Genomic DNA, 25140 nt, shown 5'->3' with positions numbered 1-25140 from the left:
TGATGCTGTGCGTGCTCCTTTGAGTAGACCTTCGTAAGAACTGGGGAAAGCTGACTTGCCTTTCTCCTCCTCAGTAAATCAGAGCAGCCCTCTAGAAGGCGCTCGCTGTTAACCGACCTGTGAAACGCCCAGCAGGGCTGCGGGAGGTGCATCAGTTCAGGACAGTCTGAACGTTTTCTCGGGCACTGAGCAAATGGGTTGTGGTCTGGGAAGGGCAGCGTGAGGGTGGGTTAACGGTGGCATTGCAGCACTCTGCTCTGAGGTAGGAAAAATAGCACTCCAGAGCTTTAGCAGACTGCAAGCTTATATTGCATGCGATTCTCATGTCCTCAAATTGGCACATGATGGGGGACGTCTGATCAGTTTGTTGTGACTCGTTTGTGAGCGTGACGAATGCTCATGAACAAGGTATAGCTTTCCTATGCTTAGAAATAGTATGCAGAATTTCTTTGCCTTCCATGAGCAATATGGGTGACAACATTATGTGTCTCCCCAAACTGACAAATAGTGCTTGGGCTTAGTCTTACTGAGGAAGTTTATTAAATGGGGAACTGTACAAAGGAATTCCTTGCTACATGATGAATAGTCAGAGGCAACTTTGACTACCTACTAGGGGTAATAAAGTATAATATCACCTTTTCTTTGCTGTGATTAACCTATATATTTAGATTTGCATTCTTGTACCGTATTTGTTATAGCTTAAACTTCTAGGTGTGGAAGTCTTTGAAGAAACACATTTTTCACATGGTTCTGAAAAAAAGTTCTGCTTTTAAAAAGGAGGAAAAATAATGACGAAAGTTTATCTTACCCCCTCCCCCCCAACAGCAACACCCCCTCTCCTGTTACCCTGTTTATGTTCTGTAATTTCTAGAAGATGCAAGAAATAACATTCTTAATATAAGAAATGAACTGTAAGCAGAAATTGGTTACTGCTGGTTTCCCATAAATGTACTTCTGGTTTGGTGTCATCAGTAACTCTTACAGATTTCTCATCAGAGGTTTAGTGAAGACAGGTATGCTTTCTCTTAGTAGCCTCTCAAAAAACTTGTCATCCCAATTTGTTAACAACTTTCAGTTCTTCTGTTTGAAAGATGAAGTGAAAAGTACCATTTCACTACAGTATGAAACTTGATTTGCTTGTAGAGAGGCAAACAGACACAGGAGCAGTTGATACAACTATTAAGACACTTCACATAGATTATAAGGGTGATTTTTGTGCTGCTTTAGAAACACAAGAAAAGCAATGCAACCAGGGTGCCAGTCTGCAAAAATATTATTTGGGATAGATAGATACAGTTTGAGCCCAGAAGGGCTTTTTTCCTTCTTTCGTGTGGATATATAGAGGTTTTGAATGAAAACACTGGAAATTCTTGACACCTGGGGGAAAAGTAAAATTTTTTTTTTTGAGAAGTTACTCAGTTTAACCTCTCTGAAGTTCTTGGTATAACCTTGTAGAATGAATGCAGTGATAACAGTATGAAAGAGGGTTGTAATAAAGAGTATACCTATTCCTTCAGCTACACATATGTACAGTGTTAAATATATGGCTTCAGTTCAGGAGCATAGTGCTTTTAAAAATGTGTTTCTAAACCAGTCTGATGAATAAAACAACTCTGGTTATGTATAATGGAGGCAGTCGATCCGTTAAGAAGAGAAACTTTCCACGATCGTCAGTAGAAAGGTTGATGCCTTCTCTTCGGGTACTGTTTCTTACTCCTATTCGGTCAGGCTGCTTGTAGTGCAGCACCTAACAGGCAGCTGTTTCCCTGCACCCAGGCATGTAAGTTTACCTGCCCTCTGAACAATTGCTGGTTATTCAGAAAAGAATGTGAGTGCCATTATTTTGTCCCTCCTGCCCTAGATTTTTCTAGAGATAGGCTGAATTCCAGCAATCAAACGTTCTGGCATACCTAGATAAATTTTTGAAAAAGCCTTTTTGGCAGTTTTACAGCATCCTGTTCCTGGGTGTATAATTACCTCCTGTTAGACGTTTAAGCAACTGATTATTCTTTTTTTTCTGAGTAGTAGGGAACCTTCTAGATATTAATGTTCTGCTTCTATCGTAATAACTAGCTAAAATAGTCCTTCCTACCTGATTTTTACATAGGTTTAATTATGCATGTTACATAAGAGTTTTGCAAAAGCGATTAATGTAGCAAAGGGTTCCTGTTCCAGCCTCTGTTTTTCACAGATGAGCTTTTTTGTTGTTGAGAGCTTAATGTTCTCAACAAATTACGCTGAGGATAACATTTTCTCTGGTTTTACCAGGACGACTTAAAGGCCAAATGAAGTTAATTGAAACTGTTGTTTAGTTGTCGTTCTTCTGTCTTGGGTATGTGTCTTTTCTGGGCTAGCTGGTTAGGAATATTGTTTCAGTAACCACATGTGTTTAGGTTGTATAGAGACTCTGGTATCAAACCAGGACTGATAATCAGCTCAGCAGTCCTCAAATTATGACACTGTTTATCAAATATGAACTTTGTATTCATTTAGGTGTTGCATAGCTAGTTCCAACTTGAAAACTGTTTATTCAACTGAAGATAGCTTAAAGCTACTAGTTAAAGAACAATTATAGCATATAATCCGATTTTAGATGACTTAATGATTTAACTGATCAAGACTTGCAGATACGTTCCACCTTTCTAGTTACATTTTTTTAAGAGAATTGTTGAGGCTCAGTTATGAGGGAACTCATCAGTTCCTGGCAGATTCTGGTACTATTTGCTTTGTGGAAAAATTTCCAATTTGCTCTATTATGTCTGTTTTTCTGTAGAACTGTGCCAGACATATAACTGCTAAAGATGCAGAAAAAATGTCCACTATGTCTGTTATCTTACTCATTACTTTGAAACATCCATTTGGAAGGCATAGAAAGCAAAAGGATTTTTTTTTTTTTGTTTTGTTTTATTTTTTAACTGGAAAGTAGTTGATTCTGAGGGAAGATTATCTGGAATGAGAATGTTTTAAGCCAAACCTTTGTTCTGCTTGAATAAGATAGTTCATCTAAACAAATTTGATTATTGTTTGTGCTTTTTATTTACTTGTTAATGAAGAATATTAAAGTAGAAACATCTTCCAGTTTATGTTTTCCAATGTGATTCATTCATTTATTAAAATAATTGTATTTTTGTTCTTCCCTGTTACGCGTTCTTTGGCTTTTAAGGCTATTTATTTATTTATTTTAATGGGGGAGGGAGAAGAAACAGATTGGGTTTTTTTGGTTTGTGTTTTTTTTTTGTCTGTGGTCTGGTGAAAGAATTACCTTTTTATTTTCGAGACACTTGTGTATCCTCAATAAATGAGAGAAGCTGGAGCGGAGGATGTTGTTTTAGAATGAGAGCAAAAAGGAGAGCTGAAAAGTAAGCTAGGCGCTTGTGCTGGGGAAGTTCCCCTGGACCAGGGACTGTGTGGGACAACCTTATGGTCTCCTATACTAGAACTTAACGACATGCAAGTCCTAGATGTTTATCTGTAATATCACAAATTATGATGAGTGATTCTGCAGGCAAGTCACTCAGAATGGAAATGCATTGCACAGCTTTCTGCACCGACAGCGACCCTGTTTGTTCCTTCTTGGCTACTTCTATTTTGGCCAAGTCCAAAATAGAGGGAATGAGGCATTAGTAAAATAGACTTTATATCCTTCTCCTCCTGTTTTATTTTGCAAACTGAAAGTAGGGCTATTTGTTTGTTTGTTACTCAGGGTTCCAGATGAATGCATCGTCTTGGCCAATGTTTCTCTTAAGAACTCTCAATGGAGCTGAAATGGCACCCGCAGCATTCTTTAAAAAGGTAATAAGAGAGGGACTGCTAGTAAACAACTTTCTAACAAGTGGTCCATGGTTACATTTTTTTTAATGAGGATGCCAAGATATTACCCTGTTGTCTGCAGCACGGGAAGGCAAGACTGTTATTTAAAATTACTTTGAACTGGATTGGCAAGCTACAAAGCTAGACAGGAAGCTTCTAGTCTGCTTCTAGTCCGTTGAGATGGGCATCTCTTTTCCTGAGTTAAGACTTTGAAGTATGGTGTGTTATTTAGAAAAATTGTGTTAGCTCATTTTTTGTGTCTCGTGGATTTGAGATACAGTGCATATGGCATTTCTTAACAGCACCGTACTCATGTGATTGTGCACAAGAGTGGAAAAAAAAAATTAATGGGTAATAAGAGCCATTGGAATACAGTGGTGCTTGGAAAGGTTTTGCTGAACGTTTTCATTGGGCCCCTATTAATTTAAAATGTAGTGAGAAAGTAGTTGAAAATGACAGAAAAAGCTGTTCAGTTTTTTAAACATGACTCTTGAGTGTTACTGTGAAACATGAAAAATTATATAAAAACAACAATATTAAAATGATTTGGTTCAACTTTTTGTCGATGTGTAAAACCCTGCTGTCGCATTGAGTGCCTTCATTTTTGATACTGAGAGTGACATCGACAAGTATGTCAGCAAATCCAAGAGTTGGGTTCAGACCTGCAATCGCATTGCTTGCGTGTTCACTTTATATAATTATATAATTTTTTAATATAAGATTATATAGATTTTCTGAGGTGTGATGAGCCACACTTCCCTGTGCTGGCCTACCAGCACATCCCAAACGGCTTTTGGATAATGAGGTTCCTGAGGCTGAGGTGGTAATTCAGGTTCGATGGGGTCACAACTCCTGCTGAGGGGGTACGCTTATGCTGGTAACATTGACTTGATTTTTGTTTTTCTTTTGTCCACTTGGAATTGGTCTAAGGCCAACTGAGTTAACAGAGGCCTATAAATAATGTCCAATGCTAATGAATTTTTCATGGATTAATTGGGAGGTGAAGCTTTTACCAGACAGTTATCAGTCCCCAGAAATATCCATTCCCTGCAAACCTCCTCCTCTTTATTAGCATGTAATAATTTCATTTTAGTGTCTTTGCTGTCTTGCTGCCCAGACATAATGTATTGGGTGCAACCTATTGCTGATGTAAATACTTTTAACAGGGTCTTTCTGTCATGGAGAACTTTGCTAATTATCCCAGCTGTGTCTGTGGGAACAGAATCTCGATTTTTTTGTAATACAGAAGAGCAAAAGCAAATTTGAAATATGAGTAAGTTTCCTTGAATGTCTGCTATAACCTTTTGAGTAGTGAGTGTAAGAAGTAAGGATTTGAAGAAAAATAAAGGCTTTTCTTTTTTTTTTTTTTTTATTTTTTAAGAGGCCATAGAAATACAAATATTCTACCACTCTTACTTTTGTAGGAACCACCAAAACCCGTGCCAAACTGCTTTAAAGTTGGAATGAAACTTGAAGCTATAGATAGAAAGAACCCATACTTGATTTGCCCAGCAACCATTGGAGATGTTAAAGGAGACGAAGTTTTTGTTACATTTGATGGCTGGAGAGGAGCATTTGACTATTGGTGCAGATGTGATTCTCGAGATATTTTCCCAGTCGGATGGTGTAGCTTGACAGGAGATGCATTACAACCACCAGGGAACAATGGTAAGATGACTAATAATATTGCTTAATTATTTTTCCCTTCAATTACAGCAGAATTTTAAAAACCAGCTGGCTGTATGCAGATAAGACTGAAGATTTGATTTGTGAGTAGCTGATGAGGATGAAATGTTAAATTTTCTTTATGTAGTTTAAAGCTAATAGGATAGTTTCTAGGAAACAATTTTTGTCTGTTCATAGTAACTCTGGGAACATGTTTTATTCAATACTGTTAGGAGGGCTTTTGATAATCTTTAATTTTTGTGTGCTTGTGAAGAATCTTGGACTTAAACTAGACTTGCTGTTTGTATTATAGATAGTTAAATGCTCCTCTTTAATGATACTAATATATTGGCTGCAGCAGCACTTTAGATTGAGCTAAGAAAGTAGTCTTTGCTTCTGTGATGATTGAAGGTTTAAACTATATATCGAGTGTTTCTTCTTTCATACGTACAAAATTCTGTCTTGAAGCTGCCTATTCTGAATGCTTTATCATCCTCATGCCTTTAAGGATGTTTGTACATAGCATTACAGAGTGCCTTTAACTAATGGCCACTGTGCTTTATACGTACAGCTATCTACCTTAGAAAGAAGGGAAATGGAATAAAGAGGGATATCCCTGAATGTAATCCCTCTGCTACTCTGGGGACCTCTTGTCATGTTTCTGTAGCGTAAGGCTTTTCTGTCAAACCGTTTGGGCTCTTCTATCCTCACTCCCTTCAAATTTGACAGGAAGAGAGTTTTTTGAAGAGGGGAACTACATTTTAATTAATTACTTTAATGTTGTTGACCAGAATCATTTGTTCTCATGGTGAGCATTTTCAGAGCTGGCGTTAGGTGAGTAAGGAATGAGTAGACCGGTATCACAGAACTCTCTCTGGAAGTACCAAAGGAACAGAAGCAAGAAGGCAAGAAATCGGTCATGTTTCCTGCCCTCTCCATCCCCATTGTTTTTCTCAGTCTTTTTCCAGCAGGTCAAGAACCATATGGAAAATCTAACTGAAATCAGTTAAGAGTACCTCTGCATCCTTGCCCTTACCTGCCTGTCTGTAGTTACTGTCTGCAGTTACTGCCAGTGGTTATAGTACCTGTAATCTAGCTTAGTCCGTTTTGGCGGATTTCAGCAAGGGAGCAACTGTGTGTGTAGCTGTACTGGCGGATCCAGGATGATCTGCCAGTACAAACCTGCAGTGAGAAGGCAGGGAGAAGTCATCTAATAGGTACCAAGCTGACCTCAGTCTTAATGTTTCTGTGCTCCCAATCTGTAAACTGTCTTTCTCGGCTTCCTCAGAAGGTTGACCTTGTCTTGAGAAATCATGAATGAGATGTGTTGTTATGTTAATTATGTTAATTGTGGTGAAATAAAATGGCTTTATACAAAAGGGACTCTGTAAATCAGCGGCGTAAAATTTTTAGAAGATATTTTTGTGACAATTTAGATTGCCGAGTCCAATTGCATCTTCTGGAAAGAAGTATTATTAAATTGTTTAGTCTACTCCAGTGTCACTGCTGGAAAACCAGCAATATTTTGCGATAATATGTACAGAATTTTTCTTGCCTGATGAGTGCTTGATAGAGATCAAAGAATTGTTTAACAATTAGCTAGTAAAGTTGATTACGTATTCCAGTTGTTCAGGTAATAAAACAAACAAAAGTCTTGAGTATGTTCAAATTTGCTGAAGGCTTGAAATACCTACCCCGAGGTATTTTTATGGATTCTATTGCTTTGTTATGAAGAACAATAACACTTTGGGCATTAATAAAACCTGAAGCAAGGTTCTTACAGACTGGTAGTCAAAACTGAGAATTTTGGACGTGATAGAAACTGAGAGCAGAGAGGTGCAGGCTGGGGATTTCATTACTTTTAATTCTAAAAGTGAGCCCGAAGTTAATTGCAGTTTTATTAAAATTGTATGTGCTCCTCTTTTCCCTGTTCTGAGCATAAAGAATTTGTTCTTTCAATTTTGTTCATGTGCTTATTTTTTATGTGCTGTTTGTGCACGTTATATGCACTTGTCAAATTTACATAGCTAGATGAAATATTTTTTGCTCTCAGGTTATGTTTTTCACTGTTATTTGATCACTTTTGAGCCATTAAAGAACTGTAGTGATAGTCCCTTATTAAGATGTAAATAATAGCTTCAAGGAGAGTGTAATCAAGTCGTTTCAATTCAGAAACATGATAATGTTGTCAGGATTCTTCGTTAAGTCACATTAACATTGACTACTCCTGTTAAGGAAGAAAGTATGACAGATACTATATTGTAGTGATTCACTTGGAATATTATAGTAGTATTCTGGCCTGGCCTATTTTCCTGCAGGTTAGTTTAGTACTTCTGCTTTGAATTACCGCAATAGAAAGTGAAAATAATTGACTGTGTGTGGCTTAGATTTCAGAGTGAATATAATGAGAAGTATTCTTGATTTTTTTTTTTTTTGTAACTGCCTTTCCTGAAAGCTTTTAAATGTGTTAAATCATTAGTTAAAGGACTGAAAAAAACCCTTAGATTTTAGTGAGTAAACAAACCAATATCCTGCAATCTAAGTATGAAAGCAATAAAGGATGCTTTAGATTTCATCCATAGCTGGGACAACAATTTCCTGCCACGAGACTTACGTTTTGGGGTCTAATTTAGCCTTTTGAAAGGGAGATGAAATGCAGTAAGGGAGACAATATGAAAATTAGGGAAAATTTTATTTCAGCTGTTTACTGTCTTAGCCATTTAGGACACCCAGAGAGAATGTAGGGCCTCTGTCATGGGAGGTTTTTAAGAACAGTTTAAACACAGGCTTCTTAGATATGGGTGAATTTATTCAGACCAGATTACGTGGTATATTTAGTCTTTATAGCCATATCTTCTGTAACTTGCATTGGTTTTAGACAGATAAGCTCAGGAACTGAGACGCAGTTAATAGAAGACAAAATGGAGAAGGTAGGTGAAAAGTTGTTTTGGACCAACTGTTTTTAGCATTCAGGCCTTAATCTTCGTGTTGATGTTTTGTCTTTGGTCCTTATCAGAAAATGTGACTTAAGTGGACCTGGCTCGGTGTCAGGGACTGCGTACAGTGGTATGAAATGTAGCATTCAATACTTATACTAGCAGAAGCTGTGCTTAGCTAATACTATAGTTTGTTTCCTTAGAAATATCTCTGATAGTAGTAATTTGTTATATATGGTTTGACAACAGTGCTTGATGTTGGCTTGGCCTGCTGGCCCAAGGTTAATATTTTAAGGATGCAGTAGATTGTTTTCTCTGTGTCTCTTGGTCACCTACATGCTTTTAGAGATAACTTGTTACTCGGGAATGTCGTTGTGAACTATAGCTGGTGAAGAAAGTTGGCATGATAATGTCTATGCTGGATCAATCTGAAGGACCATCTGCTCTAGCAGGCTTTCTCCAGCGGTGGCTGAAAGCAGATGTCTGAAGAAAAACATAAGCACATAGGAGAGAAATTTGCAGAAGTATCCCTAATATCTGGCCGTCTACAACCCAGCACCTCCCAAGCCTAGAATAATGCTTTTATGCTGAGAATAACTACTCCTGTTAAGCTCCTGGAGGAGCTTGATCTATTTTGTTCAGTTATATTTTGGAGCCATCTGAACTTTTAGCACCTACAACATCCTGTAGTAAGGAGTTCTGTACTTAAGTATATGTCCTGTGGAAAAGGAAATATTCTTTTTCTTGCTGGTAGTTTCATTTGTTGTCCTCGTGTTCTTGTACTGAAATAGCTTCTTGTACTTCCAGTACTTGTCCAGGAAGAGACAGTAAATAGTCATTCCCTAATTGCCTTCTTCATATCCATCATGATTCTGTAGACCTATATTCTAGCTTCCCTCAACTATCTGTATTCCAAACTTGTAAAATCCTGTTCTGTTTCGTTTTTCACTGTTACGGGATCAGTTTAATTCCTCTGATCACCCTTGTTCTTCCGTACTGTTTCCATTTCAGCTATGGCATTTTTGAGCCACTGGAACCAGAAGTGTACAAGCTATTTAAGCTTAGTGGCATAGGGGTGGTTTCTGTTTTGTTTTCTGTTCCTTCTGTAATTAGTCATGAATTGGTATTTGGGATTTTTGGACTACTACTGAGCAATGAACTAATACTGTCATAGAAATATTTATTTTAATTCTAAGGCATCATTTTTGTATACATCAGCTGATAGCCCATCATTGATCACAGAAGCTGGATTATTTTTAATTGCTTGACATTGAATTTCATCTGTTACTTCCTCTGCTGAGCAACTGCTCAGCTTTACAAGATCTTTTTATACATCTTTACTGACTCAAATAATTGTTCAGCAGTTGTTGCCATCTCATGCTTTACTCTTGTCCTAGATCATATAAGAATCGAATGGCACAAGCCCAAGGAGAGATCTCATCAGGATTTCCCTAGAGTCCTCTCTCGACTGTGGAAACGTGTCTGCTTATTCCTGGCCATTGTTTGGTATTTTCCAAGAAAATCTTGAGAAGGATCATGAGGATCTTTCCTTGTATCTGTTGCCAGCTAAGGATTTTTTTAAGAGGCTGTGGTGTGAGATCTTGTCAAGTGCAAATCCACAGACTACATCAATTGACTTTCCATTGTCTGCTTGCTTATTGACCCTTTTAAAAAAAAAAAAATTAATAGTAGATTTGTGAGATGTGACTTTTCTCTACAAAAGCTATGATTGGTTCTCCCACAACGCATCGTATTTATCTTTGGGTTCACTACCTCTGTTCTGTACAAGAGTTTTTAGCAACTTGGCCAGTACAAGCATCAGGTGTCCTCTCCATACCTTGCTGGCTAGTGGAGTGTTGACATTGCATTAACCACCTTTTTAAGTCTCTGAACTTGAGGCAGTTTTAAGGACAAACTTGCACAGCACCATCAGTAGGTTGGACATTTCATCTTTTCGTTTCCTTAAAAATCCTAAGTGCTGTGTGTCCTGCCAACTCTCTACTGCTTGTTTTGTCTCTGTTTCCTGACCTCTACTACTGGTACTTCATGTCAGGGAACTTGTTTCAAGTCCCTGTGAAGAGGGGTTCTGATATGGGAACTGATGTGATGAGCTTCCTTGGAGTGAGTATGAATGCAAAAAACCATTCAGTCTTGTTGCTTTAGTATTATCTTCCGCATTTGCTCATTCTGAGATTTGATCATCTGTTGGGTCCATATAACTTCTGCTTCAGTAAAAAGCCTAAAAAGGCTTTTTAAGTTTGATATCTTTTGGATGTTTTTCTATTAACTCTTTTTCTAGGCGAAACATTATGCTTTTCTATTTAACCACCGCATATTGTAATTTTTTTATTTTACTCAGTTGGGTAATAGAAAGCTGTTACTATGCCTAAGAATATTCTTGTATTGCATTGTAGCTAGTTGTATCTGAGGCTTATGATTGAAATAGACGGCAGGTGAGTGGAGATTGTCAGAGTGGTTTCTGTTTGCTGTTTCTATATAAATTCATTTTACTGTTTAGTCGTTACATGTAAATGGCAGTTACTTAGGCAACCCACCTTTTTATTTATAATAGAAGTAAAACCTTTTCCATAAGAGAGAAAACAAAAGAACAACTGGGGACAAGCCATGTGGGAAATAAGTAGTTTCACCTGCAAAGATTGATTTCAGTATAAAGTAGTATCTATCATTTAGATGTGAACAGCATCTGGAGAGGGATCAGTTTCTACATATCCCTGATCCCCACAGTCTTAGGAAGCTGCATCTTTGACGGATAAAGGTGATGCAAGAACTCATGAAGGAGGAACTGCTCTCTGCGCTGTACAGGAGAGAATTTGGGCGACCAAAGGAAGATGATGTAGTAATCTAAATAAAAACAGTGATACACTGTAGCCCTTTCCCCTTTCCCCTTTCCCCTTTCCCCTTTTTTTTTTCCCCTTTCCCCTTTCCCCTTTCCCCTGCATTTATGGTCAGCGAGAGCAATCTTCTTTCATTACACTAATCAGCCTGTGATGTTAAAGGCCTCCTTCAAAAACTATCCACAGCAATAAGAGTAGTACAGGCTCAAGCAGAGATTAAAAAGTATCTTATTTGTCTGTTTTATGATTTCTTAATTTAGTTTTATTTAATTTTCAGCCGTGTTCTCAATGCTTACTTTGTGCAGGTTTTTCCAAGCTAGCTACTGGAGATGCACTTCTCTGTTATTGATAATGAAATTATGTCAAAATAGCTGTGCTATATTTTCAGCTGAGTTGTACACAAATGTGCAACATCAATATAAACTTCAGTACTACTCTATATGTTTGCACATGAAACAAAAGAAGCGTTGAAACTTTAGACAGAGCTACAGTTAGATCTGTGAAAAGACTGCGTTGTTTAATGTAGCCAAAAAAAATCAGATAAGCATGGTAATTCTTAAGTTTCATTAAAGAAAAAAACCAAATGCTGAAATGGTACAATTTCATACTGCTGGAGGTTTCATTTTTCTATCAGTGCAGCCAGCTTCTTTTCATGAGCAGGTCACAGTAGTTAAATGAGGCACATACAGTGAGCAGATTTATGCTGTCTTCAGAATTGTACATGGAAAACTTCTCAGTGCTTCAGGCTAAAATCTGATTTGCCACATTCTCTCACATGTTAAGCTTTTTTTATTCGGTATTAATGTTTCTTGGCATCTTGCAGCAAGGCCTGGATGGTGCTGCTACAGGGCAGTAATCACTTAAGAAAAAATAAAGGTTTTGCCTTTCCCAAAGCTGTGACCTTACTGTAAGTCTGGTTTCCTCACCATCTTACCATGTTTATTTATAAGGTAGTTGTAATTTTCTTTTAAATTATAAGTACTCCAGCACATGTATTTTTGACTGTTACATGGAAAATATATTTTCTTATTTGCTCTTGTTCAGGTCTTGTGGATACTAATGTCAGCGGTGGTTGTGTTGCCCAACTAGTGGATGGGATTGAGTGGATTTTTTTCCAAATCTGTGTTAGTACATATGAGCTATGTTAAGAATATCAGTGCTGTCATTCAGCTATTGAGACAAAACAAATTGTGGCATTGCACTAACCACACTCTGCTCTTCTTTTTTCTTCCCCTGAAGCTTGTTGCACTTTATTGTTTCATTTTGGGCCCACCTTTCATCCTGCTGATGCTATTTGGGGAAAAATAATGGCAAAACCTGGGCAGAATCGTTAATGATGGGGTGAAGAATCAGGATGTTAAAACGCTTACCCTATGTGTAGAGCTAGGCTTTGCCAGGCTTATTGACAGATTCATCATCACCACACCTAAACTGCCTTCAGGTAACTCAAGTTTGTGCTACTTTGATAGTACTACTACCCTTTGATAGGGTAGTTACTTGCTCTCTTCTTTCTCAGCTCACTAACAAAATGCAGTTGTTTTTTGTTTGGTGTGTTGGGGTTTTTTTGCTAGTGTGGTTGCAATGGCAATGCTTTGTTGAAGGGTGAGACTAGAAGCTGGCTTTTCACAGTTCTTGATTTCTGGAGATTAACTGGAGAGATCTTTCCAGGAGTCTTTCTTTTGGTTTGCTTCTACCCCCACCACCACTTTTGGAAGTGATGCGTGTTAGTTTGGTTAGCAGTGGGTTTTGATGGAGATTAATTAGTATTTTCACAGTCTGTTCTGTAGGTGCTGGCTTGCCTAGCTCTTGAAAATGTGGGAGACTTTGGGTGGGGGTGAGGGACCGAAGGTGCTACAATGCTGCCTGGGGAAGTCACTAGGAAAGAAATGCTTTCCTTTCCCCCGGTTTTGTCTTACGTTGCTTGGAGCCCTCCGTTTCACCTTTCAGGGCTGTGAAAGGAAGGCTAGGATTTTTCACAGAAGATAGCAAGAGGCTTTTTTTTTTCTCCTCTCTTCTTTTGTTATACTGGTAGCAGAAACTAAAATCTAGAAATAAGAAAATTGCAAGCCATAATGTCCATGTCTTGCCAAGGTGGATGTTGAAGTTTCCAAGTGTGGTGTTGCTTTTTAGATAGCAGAATGATGACTTATAACTGATTTTTTTATCATAGCAACGTATTAATTAGTATCTCACAGCTACCTCTTAACCAGAAGTAATCCAAACACAGACAGAAAGAGGTGGCATGTATTACAGATACTTATGCTTTTGTATGGCTCTCTTGTTCAGTTGAGACTAAGGATATAAATTTTTATAATCCTTGGCAGTAAGCTGTTTTGAAAAATTGCTAATCTTTTCCACCTCCTTTGCCAGTTGTCAAAACTATCATGATAATAACTTACTGTATTAAAGAAGGTTAATTTTATAGTTAAAATCCCGGGCTAGAACTCAGGAGGTATGTTTCCATTACTTCTGCTGTGGAATGCTCACATGGATTTAGGGTAAGTTGCTAAATCTCTTCACCTCATTTTTTTTATCTGTAGATGAGAGAAGGGCCAGGTTTTTATATTCTCAGAAGAACATTCAGCTTGTGTCTCAGTGGAGGCATAGGAACAATACTCCAGTACAAATAGAATCGTTTCTGTCTTGAAATAAGTGCTGGTTTAAACACTGAATTACTGTTTTTACTGTCCTAATTGGCACCTTCACCTAAGGTAGCAATGCTGTGTTCACAGAATGTACGGCAAAATGGGTCCCTACCTTGCTTTGTGTTTTTTATTTTCATATGCTTTTTAAAGTCTTGTCTTGTAATTGCTGCTCTGTGACACTAACTGAATGGTAGATTTCTAATGTTTAAATATTACAAATCTGAACCTTTTTTCCCCTCGCTTTCCATAAAAACATGGAGTGAAACCGTCACTGTGGATTATTTGAGGGAATTTTACTAATTAGAATTGCATGAGAATTCAGGCTTCTGAGCTGTCATCTGTCCCATCCCCTTCCCAAGCGCTGGAGGTTTTAGTAGCTTCAGATTTCACAGTTGTATTAAATATCTTGACTTATTCTGGCAAGAGGTCTTGGGGATAACATTCCGGGGTCAAATTTTGCAGTCCTGCATATGCCTGGGCGGTTTTTCTGCTTCTACAAGCAGAATTTGGCCCTCATCTAAAGTCTGATCTTTCATGTCCTTCTCATGCAAATGAGCTCAGTTGACTCAGTGGATCTGCTTGTGCGAACGAGGACTGAGTTGTGGCAATGCATCTTTAGGCTGTGAGTTCCGAGATACTGGATTTGAGGTTTCTCTTACATACATTGGATACAAAGTTTATAGGTGTTGGGATTCTCACAGAACAGTTTGGGAAAAAAGAGAATGTTTTGAACGAGCAGTAATTGAAAGTATGAAAACTGTGTGTGGCAGGAAGGTAGTCACCTAGAGCCCTCACTAACATGACAGTATAACTAGAGCTCTGTGAACTTTGAAAACACAGTTTACTTCTTAACATTACTATGGTGTTTATGTAGCGCTCTTCAGTTATTGAGGACGCCGGTACAGTTTTTGGGTGTAAATAAGAGACTTGGGAAAGAATGCCATGCAATGCATCCCACTCCTGAAACTGGAGCAGTAGATATTTGTGTAGAAGAGCAACATGACACAAATGCTTGATTTTGTTTGTGCAAATGAGAAGGCCTTTGTGATGCAAAGCAGCATCCTGAAAAGGCAAATGTGCTTTTTTGGTTGTAAATATCCCAGCTAAATACTGCAGTAATTGCAAGCAGAGCTTGGCATTTTTCCTCTCTATTCTCTTCATCGTTATATTTTAACAAGTTCTCATGAGACTATTAAAACGTCCTAGTTTTTGGAACATGTGGCCTGGTGGGGATAACTCTGTCTACGGATGCAGTGGGTTGGCAGCTCGATTTTGCAAGTCTTTTCATTTCCCTCCAGATCCTGTGACCCAGCGTAACCTTTGGTCTCCCTCTGAAGGCCGGGGTGAAGGAAGTATGAGCAGGTGACTGATGATCACTGTCAATACAGCCTGCAGACAATATGGGAATTACTTTAGCAGTCTCCCACTCCCTTGCGCTCCCCCCATCCTCTCTTAAATCAACAAATGCAAATAGCAGCCTCCTCATTTGCTGCTATCTCCGGGAGGCTGCCCAGGCAGCATGGGCTTTGTTGCAGTCCTGCCTATTGAAAAAAGGAGCTTCAGCCCTAGGCAGAAGGAAAAACACTAAATGGGACCTGACCCCCCCCCTTAACGGTTAATGCTGCTAATATTTGGTCCTCTGGCGTATGCAGGTAGGAAGATGCTGAGATAAGGGTTCTTGATGTGTGTGGTTCAAGAGGGCAGCCTGAAGTGGTTGGAGCTGTTTGCATTGTTACTCTTTGTCCGGTAAATGTCCTTCTAGAAGGGAGTAGGGATTGCACAGTGTCCCAAAACTCATACCTGTGCTCCTAGAACCTGTTGACGTTGCAATTAGCTGTGTATTTAACCTTAGCTGTGTCTTCACTGTGCGAGAATAGATATACATTTGCTAGATTTCAGCGTAGGCAGAGGCACAAAGAATTTATGAAACAACATTTCTTTACGAGGTCATGATTGTTTTGTTAAACGCATAGTTGTGTGGCACAAATAAATAAAAATAGCTGCGTTTTATGTTGGTGTAAGCATAATACAGGATGCAATATGTAGTACTGTATTGTACAGCATCAGTTGATACTGTTTTGCTTTCCAGACATACAGCTTAACGTGAGTTGTCATTCAGCAATTCAGAGACGTAAGAGTAATGCTATGCCAGCATTTGGTTAAAATTCTGTTCATCTTATTTTAAGCTGTCATTGCGTATGAAAATAAGTTTTGGCATACATAAATAAAAGGAAAGTGATCACTTTGCACATCCAGAAGGTGGTCCTTCTCAGATACCTAGGGATATCATGTCTGTATTTGATGTATTAGGATTGCAACCAGCCATAATGAAGAGATTTCTTCTGAACTGCTATTTAGGAATATTAGATTAGTAACCAAATCAGACAAATAGCAATGTATGTAAATGCTCCTGCAGCTTTAAAAATGTGTGTCAGTAGTACTTGTATTTTATAAGAAGTCTGTTTGCAGTGTGTATTTCATCTTACTGTGACATTTTCTATTGCAAATACTTAATAACAGTTAACTCCTGAATAAAAATTCAGAGTTAAAGTAACAGTTGTAAAGCTAGGTGCTGGACTGTTAAGGTGAATATCAGTCATAAAGCTAGGCATTAAAACTGTTGCTCAATCTTTAACTATGTTCTTTTCTTCAAGATCTCATTTCAAATGTATCTTTGAGTTTTATTTTGTTTTACTTGCTTACCAGAAAGCCTCAACATACTACTATTTTAGGAGAAGAAATATTCCAAATTCACAAAAATCCAGGAAATTAACTACTAGCAGCCCCCTATGCTCCACTTGCAGCCTGCAGTAGCACTTTGGATCAGGCACTGGTGACTGACACAGTCAAAGCCCGCTTGAACTGTAACTTGCAATACTTCTAGGTTGTGTCACATTAAGTTCGTAGTGTTTAAGGTTAGGGTGAATCACGGGAGCTTCATCATCAGCAAGATGCGAAAGGCTGTCGTAGGGGCAGTGCGATACTAGAAAGCCATCTAATTTTAGAGTAAAGGCTTCAAATGACTTCAAATATGTTGTGTGTGCCTTGCCCACACCTCTCGCAACAAGGGTGGTTTGATGTCACAAAATCTCCCATTTTTATCTTCTACTTACCTCTTCTGCAACTTATGCATCTGTCTGCCTGCCAGCAATCAGGCCAACAAAATAGACTATTTGTTGGACTTTTGGACTTAGTAATTGCTTTTTGTTGGCCGCAGGTGCTGCTGTAGCATGGTGCGGTACATCTTTTCATTGAGTATATGTCCTTATCCGTAGGTTCTGTTTGGCATCCTTCTGGTGTTTTAATCTGTCCATTGCGAAGGGAGTTGTTAAAATAAAACCATCATTATTACTTCAGAGAAGAGTGAGTTGGGTGGAAGAGATTGCTAACTAGGAAGTTCTGGTCAGTGAAATCTGATTACATCTTGCAGCTTCACACCAGATTATAGCACAGTCACCGCATATAGATGTTGGACCAATTTTGTATCAGGATGGGAGATTCAACAGAAAACCAATTCAGTGTTAAGAATGAATAAAAATGATACTTTGTTTTTCATTTTTGGAAGTCCTTCTTCCAAATAAAATTTTAAGTGTGGATGGCTTCAGGTAGAAAAATCTGGGTATAGTTATGTGAACTTAACTTTCTAAACTGGCATCTCAGGCAAAGTATCATTAATGAGCAGTTGTCTGTCATCAGTTTCTCCTCTTCAGTAGGATGATTTTCTTTGCTGCTCAAAATTTGTTTGTAGCTCCCTAGAAGTAGTTGGCACGTCTTGTAATTGTGGAAACTGCACTTAGAGGAGAACATATGTATTATGGGCTGCATAATTTGTTAAGTGTTTTGAAGGCCTTCTTGATGAATGGCACTTTAAAAATATCCTATCGTAATTAAATTATGGGAAGCATTTATAAGGTGAGTGGATTAATTTTTTTTTTTTAATTTGAATGTTTTTCTCTTAGGAAAGTCCCTCTAAAAAAATGGGTATAAAGAGTTCTCTCTTTGGCTTTAATGAAGTTACACAGTTTCATGCCAACCACTTAAGTTCAAAATATCCAAATATATTTATATTACAATGTGAATTGTGCACTACATTTTTATTTTTTTTAAGCCTTTGTTAGAAAAGTTGCTTTCCATCGTTCATTTTGAGGTTTTCCCCCCCTTCCCTTTTGTTTTTTTTTCCTCAGTTTCCATTACAAAGAGCAGTGCAAAAATCCAATCTTCCCCTTCCAAAGTGACCCGGCGTTCAATGCAGTCTCCACAGAAATCTGCTCCAGTACCAGCGCAGCGGGGCAGGAAACCAGGTCGGGGCAAACCCCCTGGACAGTCTGCAGTTCCCAAGAAGGGCAGGTCTCCTAAAAATATTCCCCTGACAAAAAGCACCTCTCATACTGAAAATCTTAAAACAAGGAAAAAAAGTTTAAAACCTGGAAAAAAGGTTAGTCCTTATCTACTACTTTACTTTATATTGCAAAATTTTGTAGTGAGATTTTTTTTTAATTATTATTTAATTTTCTGTCTTCTCTTCAGCCTTCAGGGCTTTACTGTTTTCAGCAATTACAAGAAGAAGTCTAGAATAGCTCTTCTGGAATATTTCAGTATAAGCTGCTGTGTATTATTTTATTCCAGAACAAGATTACTAATTTGTTTTTGGGTGAGTTGTTGGTGTTGAAAAATACTGTTCTGGAATAGCCATTTCCACTAAAATTATAAGAGCCAGGGAAGCCTTTAGGCTTTTTAGTCTGGGTTATTTTGTTACTGAACCATATATATAGTTTGCGTAATTTTTAATTTTTTTTATTTTTGTTTCGTGTTTAGAAACAAAGGATTAGGAACAGTGAGGGCTTTGTTGCAGAATTTCGGCATCTTAAGCATACAGCTGGATTTGCCAAATTAATCTCTTAGATACCCCCTAATCCTGGAGATACTAGCATGAAGCAGGAAGCTTTTTTTTAGGCAATACATTTCTCCAGGTGTGGGCCTAATTCTGCCCTGGCCTGAAAGACGTGATGCCTTTCCGCCTTTCTCCTGAGTCAGACCTGGAGTGTTGGCAGCTGTCTCCAGCTTCAGCTCCTCTGGAGCTGTTTGATCAGGTACAAATTGGCACTACCAACCCCCCCTTCCCACTCCCACGTGACACCAACGCTGGTGGGTAAACAGTCCCAGAGTGAGCTAGTTCAGGGAGCTAAACTGGTAGACAACTAACCCAGCAGCCGTCCCTCTTACTTCCTTCTTCGTCTGCTCCACCCCCAAAAAAGCACAAATGCTACGGCTGCTGCAAGGAAGGGTAGGATCACAGCAGGGCAGATTTAGGGCAATTTGAATTGCCGTGGAAGTACAATCTATTTTCTGAGGCTTGCTCACCCACTGCAGGCTGTCAAAGAGGAGTAGCAATTCTGCAGTGTCTTTCCCCAGACAATTTTTGTCTGTCCCTGTGCTCCTCCCTCCTTTGCACCAATGGGGGAGTGGGGGGCACCATTTTTCTGGTTTGTTTTTTTTTTTCTCTCCCACGCCCCCAAATTTCAAAAGTTTGGGAGTTTTTCTCCTCCAGTCTGGATCACTGTGGTCTTGTGGGATCTATTGCTAGTGATGTGTGGGAAGGGGTGGAATAACGGCACAGGTGGGACTTCTCCCTCCAGTGATAGTGCTGATCAGTGTAAAGTGCTAGTGAAGTATCATTATGAGAGCATACCCAGAAGGCTCTAGCACAAAACTGGAAGCAGGCACTTTGTTCAAATGATGACCACAAGGTAAGAAATGATTCTGGGAACCAGCAATTGAAAGCCGAGCGCCGACTCCTCTGCTGCCTGCCCCTTCCAGTTGGGCATCCAAACTGGTAGGCTACTGGTGCCAGTGGTCTCCAGCTTTATCTCTTGCTTGGTGTATAAAAGTGCACAGAGACACAGATTAAAGAGGAGAAAGGTGCTCCGATCCAGACTCAGCTGGTGGATGGAGTGTTCTCCATAAGTCTTGGAGGCTTTAACAGAGAGCATTGAACACAGGACTCTCATATCTTAAGGACGTACTCAGGTATGGCAGGATGTGCACAGAGGACACAGAGTTTTGTCCTCTGTGTCTCATGAGAAAGAAATTGAGAGGCTTTGTGTGTCCTTTGAAAGAATAGTTGGAGACATCTCACCCTTAGAGGACGACGCTTCTGGGCTCTAAACCCTGGTTGTCTGAAAGTGTCTGCTTGGAGCACTGCATTTGGCACCTGGTCTGTGTGAGGTACTTGGGGGGATTTGCTTGGGGAATGGGGGTTACTGCTGACACTCACTGTCTTGAGGCAGTGAATCTGAGGTACCTCTACGCACTCCTGATTTCCTCTGTGGGACCAGGCAACTGAGTTAGGTTTTGTAGAATCTAAGTTTGATGTATCTGACTTGGGAGTTTTACTACATTAACTTTTGCATTAAAAACTTTAAAAATTAGCTCCTTTTGAGAATCCATGGAAGGTTGTTATTGCTTTGGTACGTGGTTAATTTGCCAAGAAGTTATACATACGTGCAAGCTCTTCCTTGGGCTGTTACACCTAAGCATAAGGGTGAAGAGAAGAAATGGCTTTGTGGGAGTTCTGCACAGACAGGGTGTATCTGACATGGAGTGCCATGCTGCCTATATACCTCACAATACATACGCAAATATAATTTTTTTCCGATCCAAAAACCCCCTCCAGATTTCAGGCTAAGTAATTGTGCTTCAAGTGTGAGCTGGCTATGTGGTAGTTCAAAATCTGTGTATTTAGGGAGATTGTGATTCTCTGTAGAGATGTTTGACTTTCTTTGCCCTTTTAAGTTTGTTATGCTGCGATGTTTATCATTGTGCAGGTATTAACTTCATTATACAGCTAGGAATGTTGAGCTGTTGTGTCATTTTTCTCCTTTATTTAAAAGTTTTCTAAGCTTCTCCGTAAGTATGAGATGCATGTCGGGTTTTGTCTTCCGTTTGTCTCCCCCAGTTTGCACTGTATGTTTTTACTCTGTCATAATGGAGCAGAAATATCTTTACATCTCTTTCATTATTTTTAAAAGTACACTTTGCATAACAATGCAAAGAATTCCTTCCAGAATTTCTTGAGGAAGTGCCTTGGTCTGAGTGTGGATCACAGCCCTAAATTTGACCTCACAAGAAGAGAGTTTTTAAGCGTCGGGGTAAAGCCTGTGAAGTTGGCCATGTGGTGCCAGACTGTGAGCAGTGCTCTCTGCAGGCAAACAGAGCTGGCGTGCCCTCCCAGCTGGCAGGGGACAGCCAGCGACACCCTGACCAAGCAAATGTGCCGAGTCCTGCTGGGAACGTGGCCTGCCTCGTGAAACAACATGGCTTTGGGATCGCAGTTGCTGCTCATCAGTTTGGGGCTGCAAAATGAGAACCTCAGCTGAGCAAGCATAACGTGCCGTATTTCCAAAACGCATGTTCTTTCCAGAAGGTGGGAAATGGCCAGCTAGCCTCACCATGCTTATGTGTTAGTGTGGAGGGCAGATAGTTCCTCTGTCTTCAGTTTAGTGTTTGTATTTTGTTTTCATGCCTACATTTCTCCCATTTCCTCCTCTTTCCCCTCAAGCTGACCACCCGTATTTTGCAGCGTGGCGACAGGCAGCTGCCCCCCAAAAAGAGTCCCTGCTCCAGAGGGCCCTTCAGGAATGTCAGACTTCAGATCAAAAGCTCAAACTTCCCAAGTACATTTTTGTTCTTTATATTAAGGATGGAGAGAGCTTTCTGTCACCTAGTGTTAAGATACATAGGCAATTCCTGACAAATAATACATCACTGCTTGGTTCAGTGTCTGACCTGAGCCACCTTGTCTCATTCACAGTGCAATGCCAAGCCTTGGCAGTCTATTCCTTATATTCATGTCGATTCCACCCAGTGCCATATTGTCAAGTAGTTTCTCCAGCCAAACCTATCTTCTGAACTGTAAGGGGCACAGAAATTTTCTTTTAAGTGCCCTGGATTTCAGAAGACAGTTAACTTATTCTTTATAGGTGTTGTGAAGAAGTTAAGCACTACTGCTCTTAGGAAGATGTATATTTTGATTGCTTTCTACATTATTTTTAATATATTATTTGGAAAATATGCTGCTTCTAAAGTGTAAAGGATGAATACTGCTAAATGGAAGAGGACTTAGCCTCCCTTAGCAACTTGACTGAATTTTCACTTCACTGTAGATCAATTTTAGCAGTAAATCCTTACCACATGAGTAGCCAAGTCTCTGCTGCTTTCAGCAGTGTCAAGACCTTGGGTAATCTCTTATATTCCTAATTTTTTTGGTAGGTAAGAGAATGAGAACATAATCTGTTCTCATGCAAGAATAAATGGTGAAGGAAGAGGTGATGAACTTTTCTCCAATTCATGTATTTTCATAGCATGTCAAAGCACATTAGAAGTGCCTTCCTTGTGCATGTCTCTTTTCTAAACCCCAGTCCAAACCAAATTACAACAAAATTCTCCTTTCCTCAGGGGGAAGGTAATGCACACTGACAAATTCCTAAATCTTTGTGCTGCGAACTCTGGTAGTCTGTCATATGATAAGCTGCAAATAAGTTTGGTTTGGGAAAGGAAAAGGTTTTGGCAATCCACGTGACTGGATTGTAACTACTGGTTTATTTGATATCTTGCATAAAGCACCAATTCTTGAAAGTGATTACTTGAGAACTTCAGCCCCTTTAAAACAAGCTGAGGGAGAATCTAGGTGCACTGTAAAGCTGACATCTAAATGTGACTCAAGTTTTATATGGGAATATATACACAGCCCAACTAACTGATTTGAGTTGTGATAAACCCAGATGATTGGAAGGGTATGGACAGGAAAATAATCCAAAACACCTCTTCTGTGCTTCCTAAGATTTAGAAGTGTCATGAATTAGTATATAAAGCTCATTCTTTTCCCACTTTTTAGATAGAGGTGGGCTCCTTTTAAGTCATTTGTCTTTCACTGCCTTACTTAAGTAGCTGTAAATGCAAACTGACAGTTTCTGGTCTGCCTTTCTTGGACTTCATCTACTCTGCTGTGTGTAGTACTTTTGTAATAAGGAACCACATACATTCAGTAAGATGGTAACTGATAGCAGAAAGGTTTTGGAGACTCCTTAAAAGCATTAAACATTTTGACCTTGAGTTTTTTCTCTAAACAGAAAAAAATCTTGCCAGAACAACTGACTCCTGCATCTCCTTCTCCTCATTCTTCTCCTGAGGGGGACAGTGGCACTACGCAGAAACTTAAAGATGGAATTAGTTTGTCTGGTGCAACTGCAGCAGTTATATCCACAGGTAAAAGACAAAGAAAAAAAATTAATGACATTTTTAGTGTGAAATGGCTTCCATTTCAAGCAAACTAGTAGTGTCATTTTATGGAAAATGTGCTGCAAACTTATTGCTGTAAATCATTATCCAGCTACTTATTTTTTAAAGATAGTTGTAGGTGCCAGTGTTACTTTGCAGAACAAGTATTTTGATGCCTGCATTACAGCAAGAAGTGGTGGAGCACAGGGCTTTTGATAGATCTGCTAGACCTGGCAGTTTGTTCCTGTCTGAAGAAAGAAACTGTACAGTTCTTTCATGTCTGTCCCATTCCTTAATGTATGAAATGGGAATAGATGTAGCTAAAAACCCACATGATATTCTGATATCGTGCAGGCTGTACTGTAATATAACAAAATGGAGATTTTATCTCTGTATAGCCTTACAGTAAAAGAAACAACTCGGGACTGTTTAAACCAAGTAAAGGCAATCAGAGGAAATACATTCCTCCTTCCTCTTACGTTTGCTTGTTTTTGAAATATAATGAAATGTATCTTGAAAAGGGTTGGCAAAAGACAAATAAGCTAGTTGATGAACTAACTCATTGAGGAACTTGTAACCTCGTAATGAAACAATTTGTATGTTGTCAACTGAAATCTCAGAACTTTCTGAAAACTCCATAAATTATGATAACTTTGTTTGGGGTGCTTTTCTACATTTAAAAACTGTTTTTACAATAGAAGTTGTCAGGCTCTTCTCACTCCCAACTTCAGTCATGGATGAGGGGAAATTACGTATGTGTTTCCTAGGAAAACAAACCTTTCAGGAGACAGCTGTTGTTGAGCCCAGACAGAAGATGCCATGAAAACTATTTTTGCTGATTTGTATCTTTGCTTATTTGTACAAATACTTTTCCTCCAATTTGCAGACATGCATGAAGACATGAGATCATTAAAACACTTATAGAAATACTTTGTTTTTATAAATCCAGGTTTTTAACTAAGCCCAAATAATACTACAGTTCAGAAAATATGGCAGTCTTTTGTATAACAGAATGCTTAGATTGTCTGCTTAATCACCACAGAGACACATTTTTTCATTAAGCTGTAGTCATGTCTTGGGTGCATTCCTGGTCATGTGACAGCCAAAGCCAAAAAGAAAAAAATAATCTTCAGTTATGCCTTTTTCCCATGTTTTTCTGCCTTGCCGTTCCTTTTGAAAGACAATTTTGCATAGTCTCTATAAAAAGTAATTTCAGAAGTCCTATCTGATTCTTTTGTGCTAAGCTTTAAACCATCTTACAGTGTTTCTAGAGAAGTATGTTTATTTTACTTAGCAGAGAAGGCCACGTTGCAGTGTGGAAACCATACATGAGTGGTTCGGGGCTTCTGAAAGTACAGACCTTCAGTAGCCGTTATACATGCACACAGGACCATTATACGTGCACATGTTAATGCTATATGGGTGCTTCAGAATGAGCATCAGTGGTAGGTATATACCATAGGGTTGTCTTTGTTGCAGCTCCTCAAATAGGAGTAAAATTAGGGCAGTAACTTGGTAAGTCAGCTTTTTAGAATCGTGTCTTGGTAGTTTAGAGTACCTGCCAGTAATTCGTACTTTATTGGAACTAGTGTATGAACAGAGATTAGTCAAAATAAAAGATAAGCGCAGATTATGACAGCTTTGTTACGTTAGTGCAGTAGAGAAGGGCTTTAGAGACCAGAAAGAAGTGGGTTTAGGACTCAGGCAGGAGAACCTTGATAGAAGACAGAGGGAGCACTTTGCATGCTCTGAAAGTATGTGTGCATGTTCAGCTTCTTGAGTTGACCTGTACATCTTTTCCTCAAGATTAAAACTAAAAAGGCAGTTTGCAGTTCTAACTTGGAAACGTGTCTTATTTCCTCAGCAGTAAATATGGCTTGTTCTTTTTCAGTGTGTGTTTATGTCAACAAGCATGGAAATTCTGGGCCTCATCTGGATAAGAAGAAGGTTCAG

The 25140-nt window shown here is 39.0% G+C and overlaps 1 protein-coding gene across 1 annotated transcript in view; it reads left to right on the top strand.

The window, feature by feature from the left end:
* SCML2 (sex comb on midleg-like 2 (Drosophila)) overlaps positions 1 to 25140 on the top strand; it is a 56850-nt gene that overhangs the window by 17886 nt on the left and 13824 nt on the right. Inside the window, exons 4-8 of the mRNA XM_009325499.1 lie at positions 3704 to 3792; positions 5235 to 5478; positions 18096 to 18346; positions 23040 to 23175; positions 25079 to 25134. Coding sequence (XP_009323774.1) covers positions 3704 to 3792; positions 5235 to 5478; positions 18096 to 18346; positions 23040 to 23175; positions 25079 to 25134 — 776 coding nt within the window. The remainder of the gene's footprint in view (positions 1 to 3703; positions 3793 to 5234; positions 5479 to 18095; positions 18347 to 23039; positions 23176 to 25078; positions 25135 to 25140) is intronic.

Source organism: Pygoscelis adeliae, unplaced genomic scaffold (assembly GCF_000699105.1).
Source record: "Pygoscelis adeliae isolate BGI_AS28 unplaced genomic scaffold, ASM69910v1 Scaffold386, whole genome shotgun sequence".
Lineage (NCBI taxonomy): Eukaryota > Metazoa > Chordata > Aves > Sphenisciformes > Spheniscidae > Pygoscelis > Pygoscelis adeliae.
This window is presented reverse-complemented; position numbering and strand designations above follow the sequence as displayed.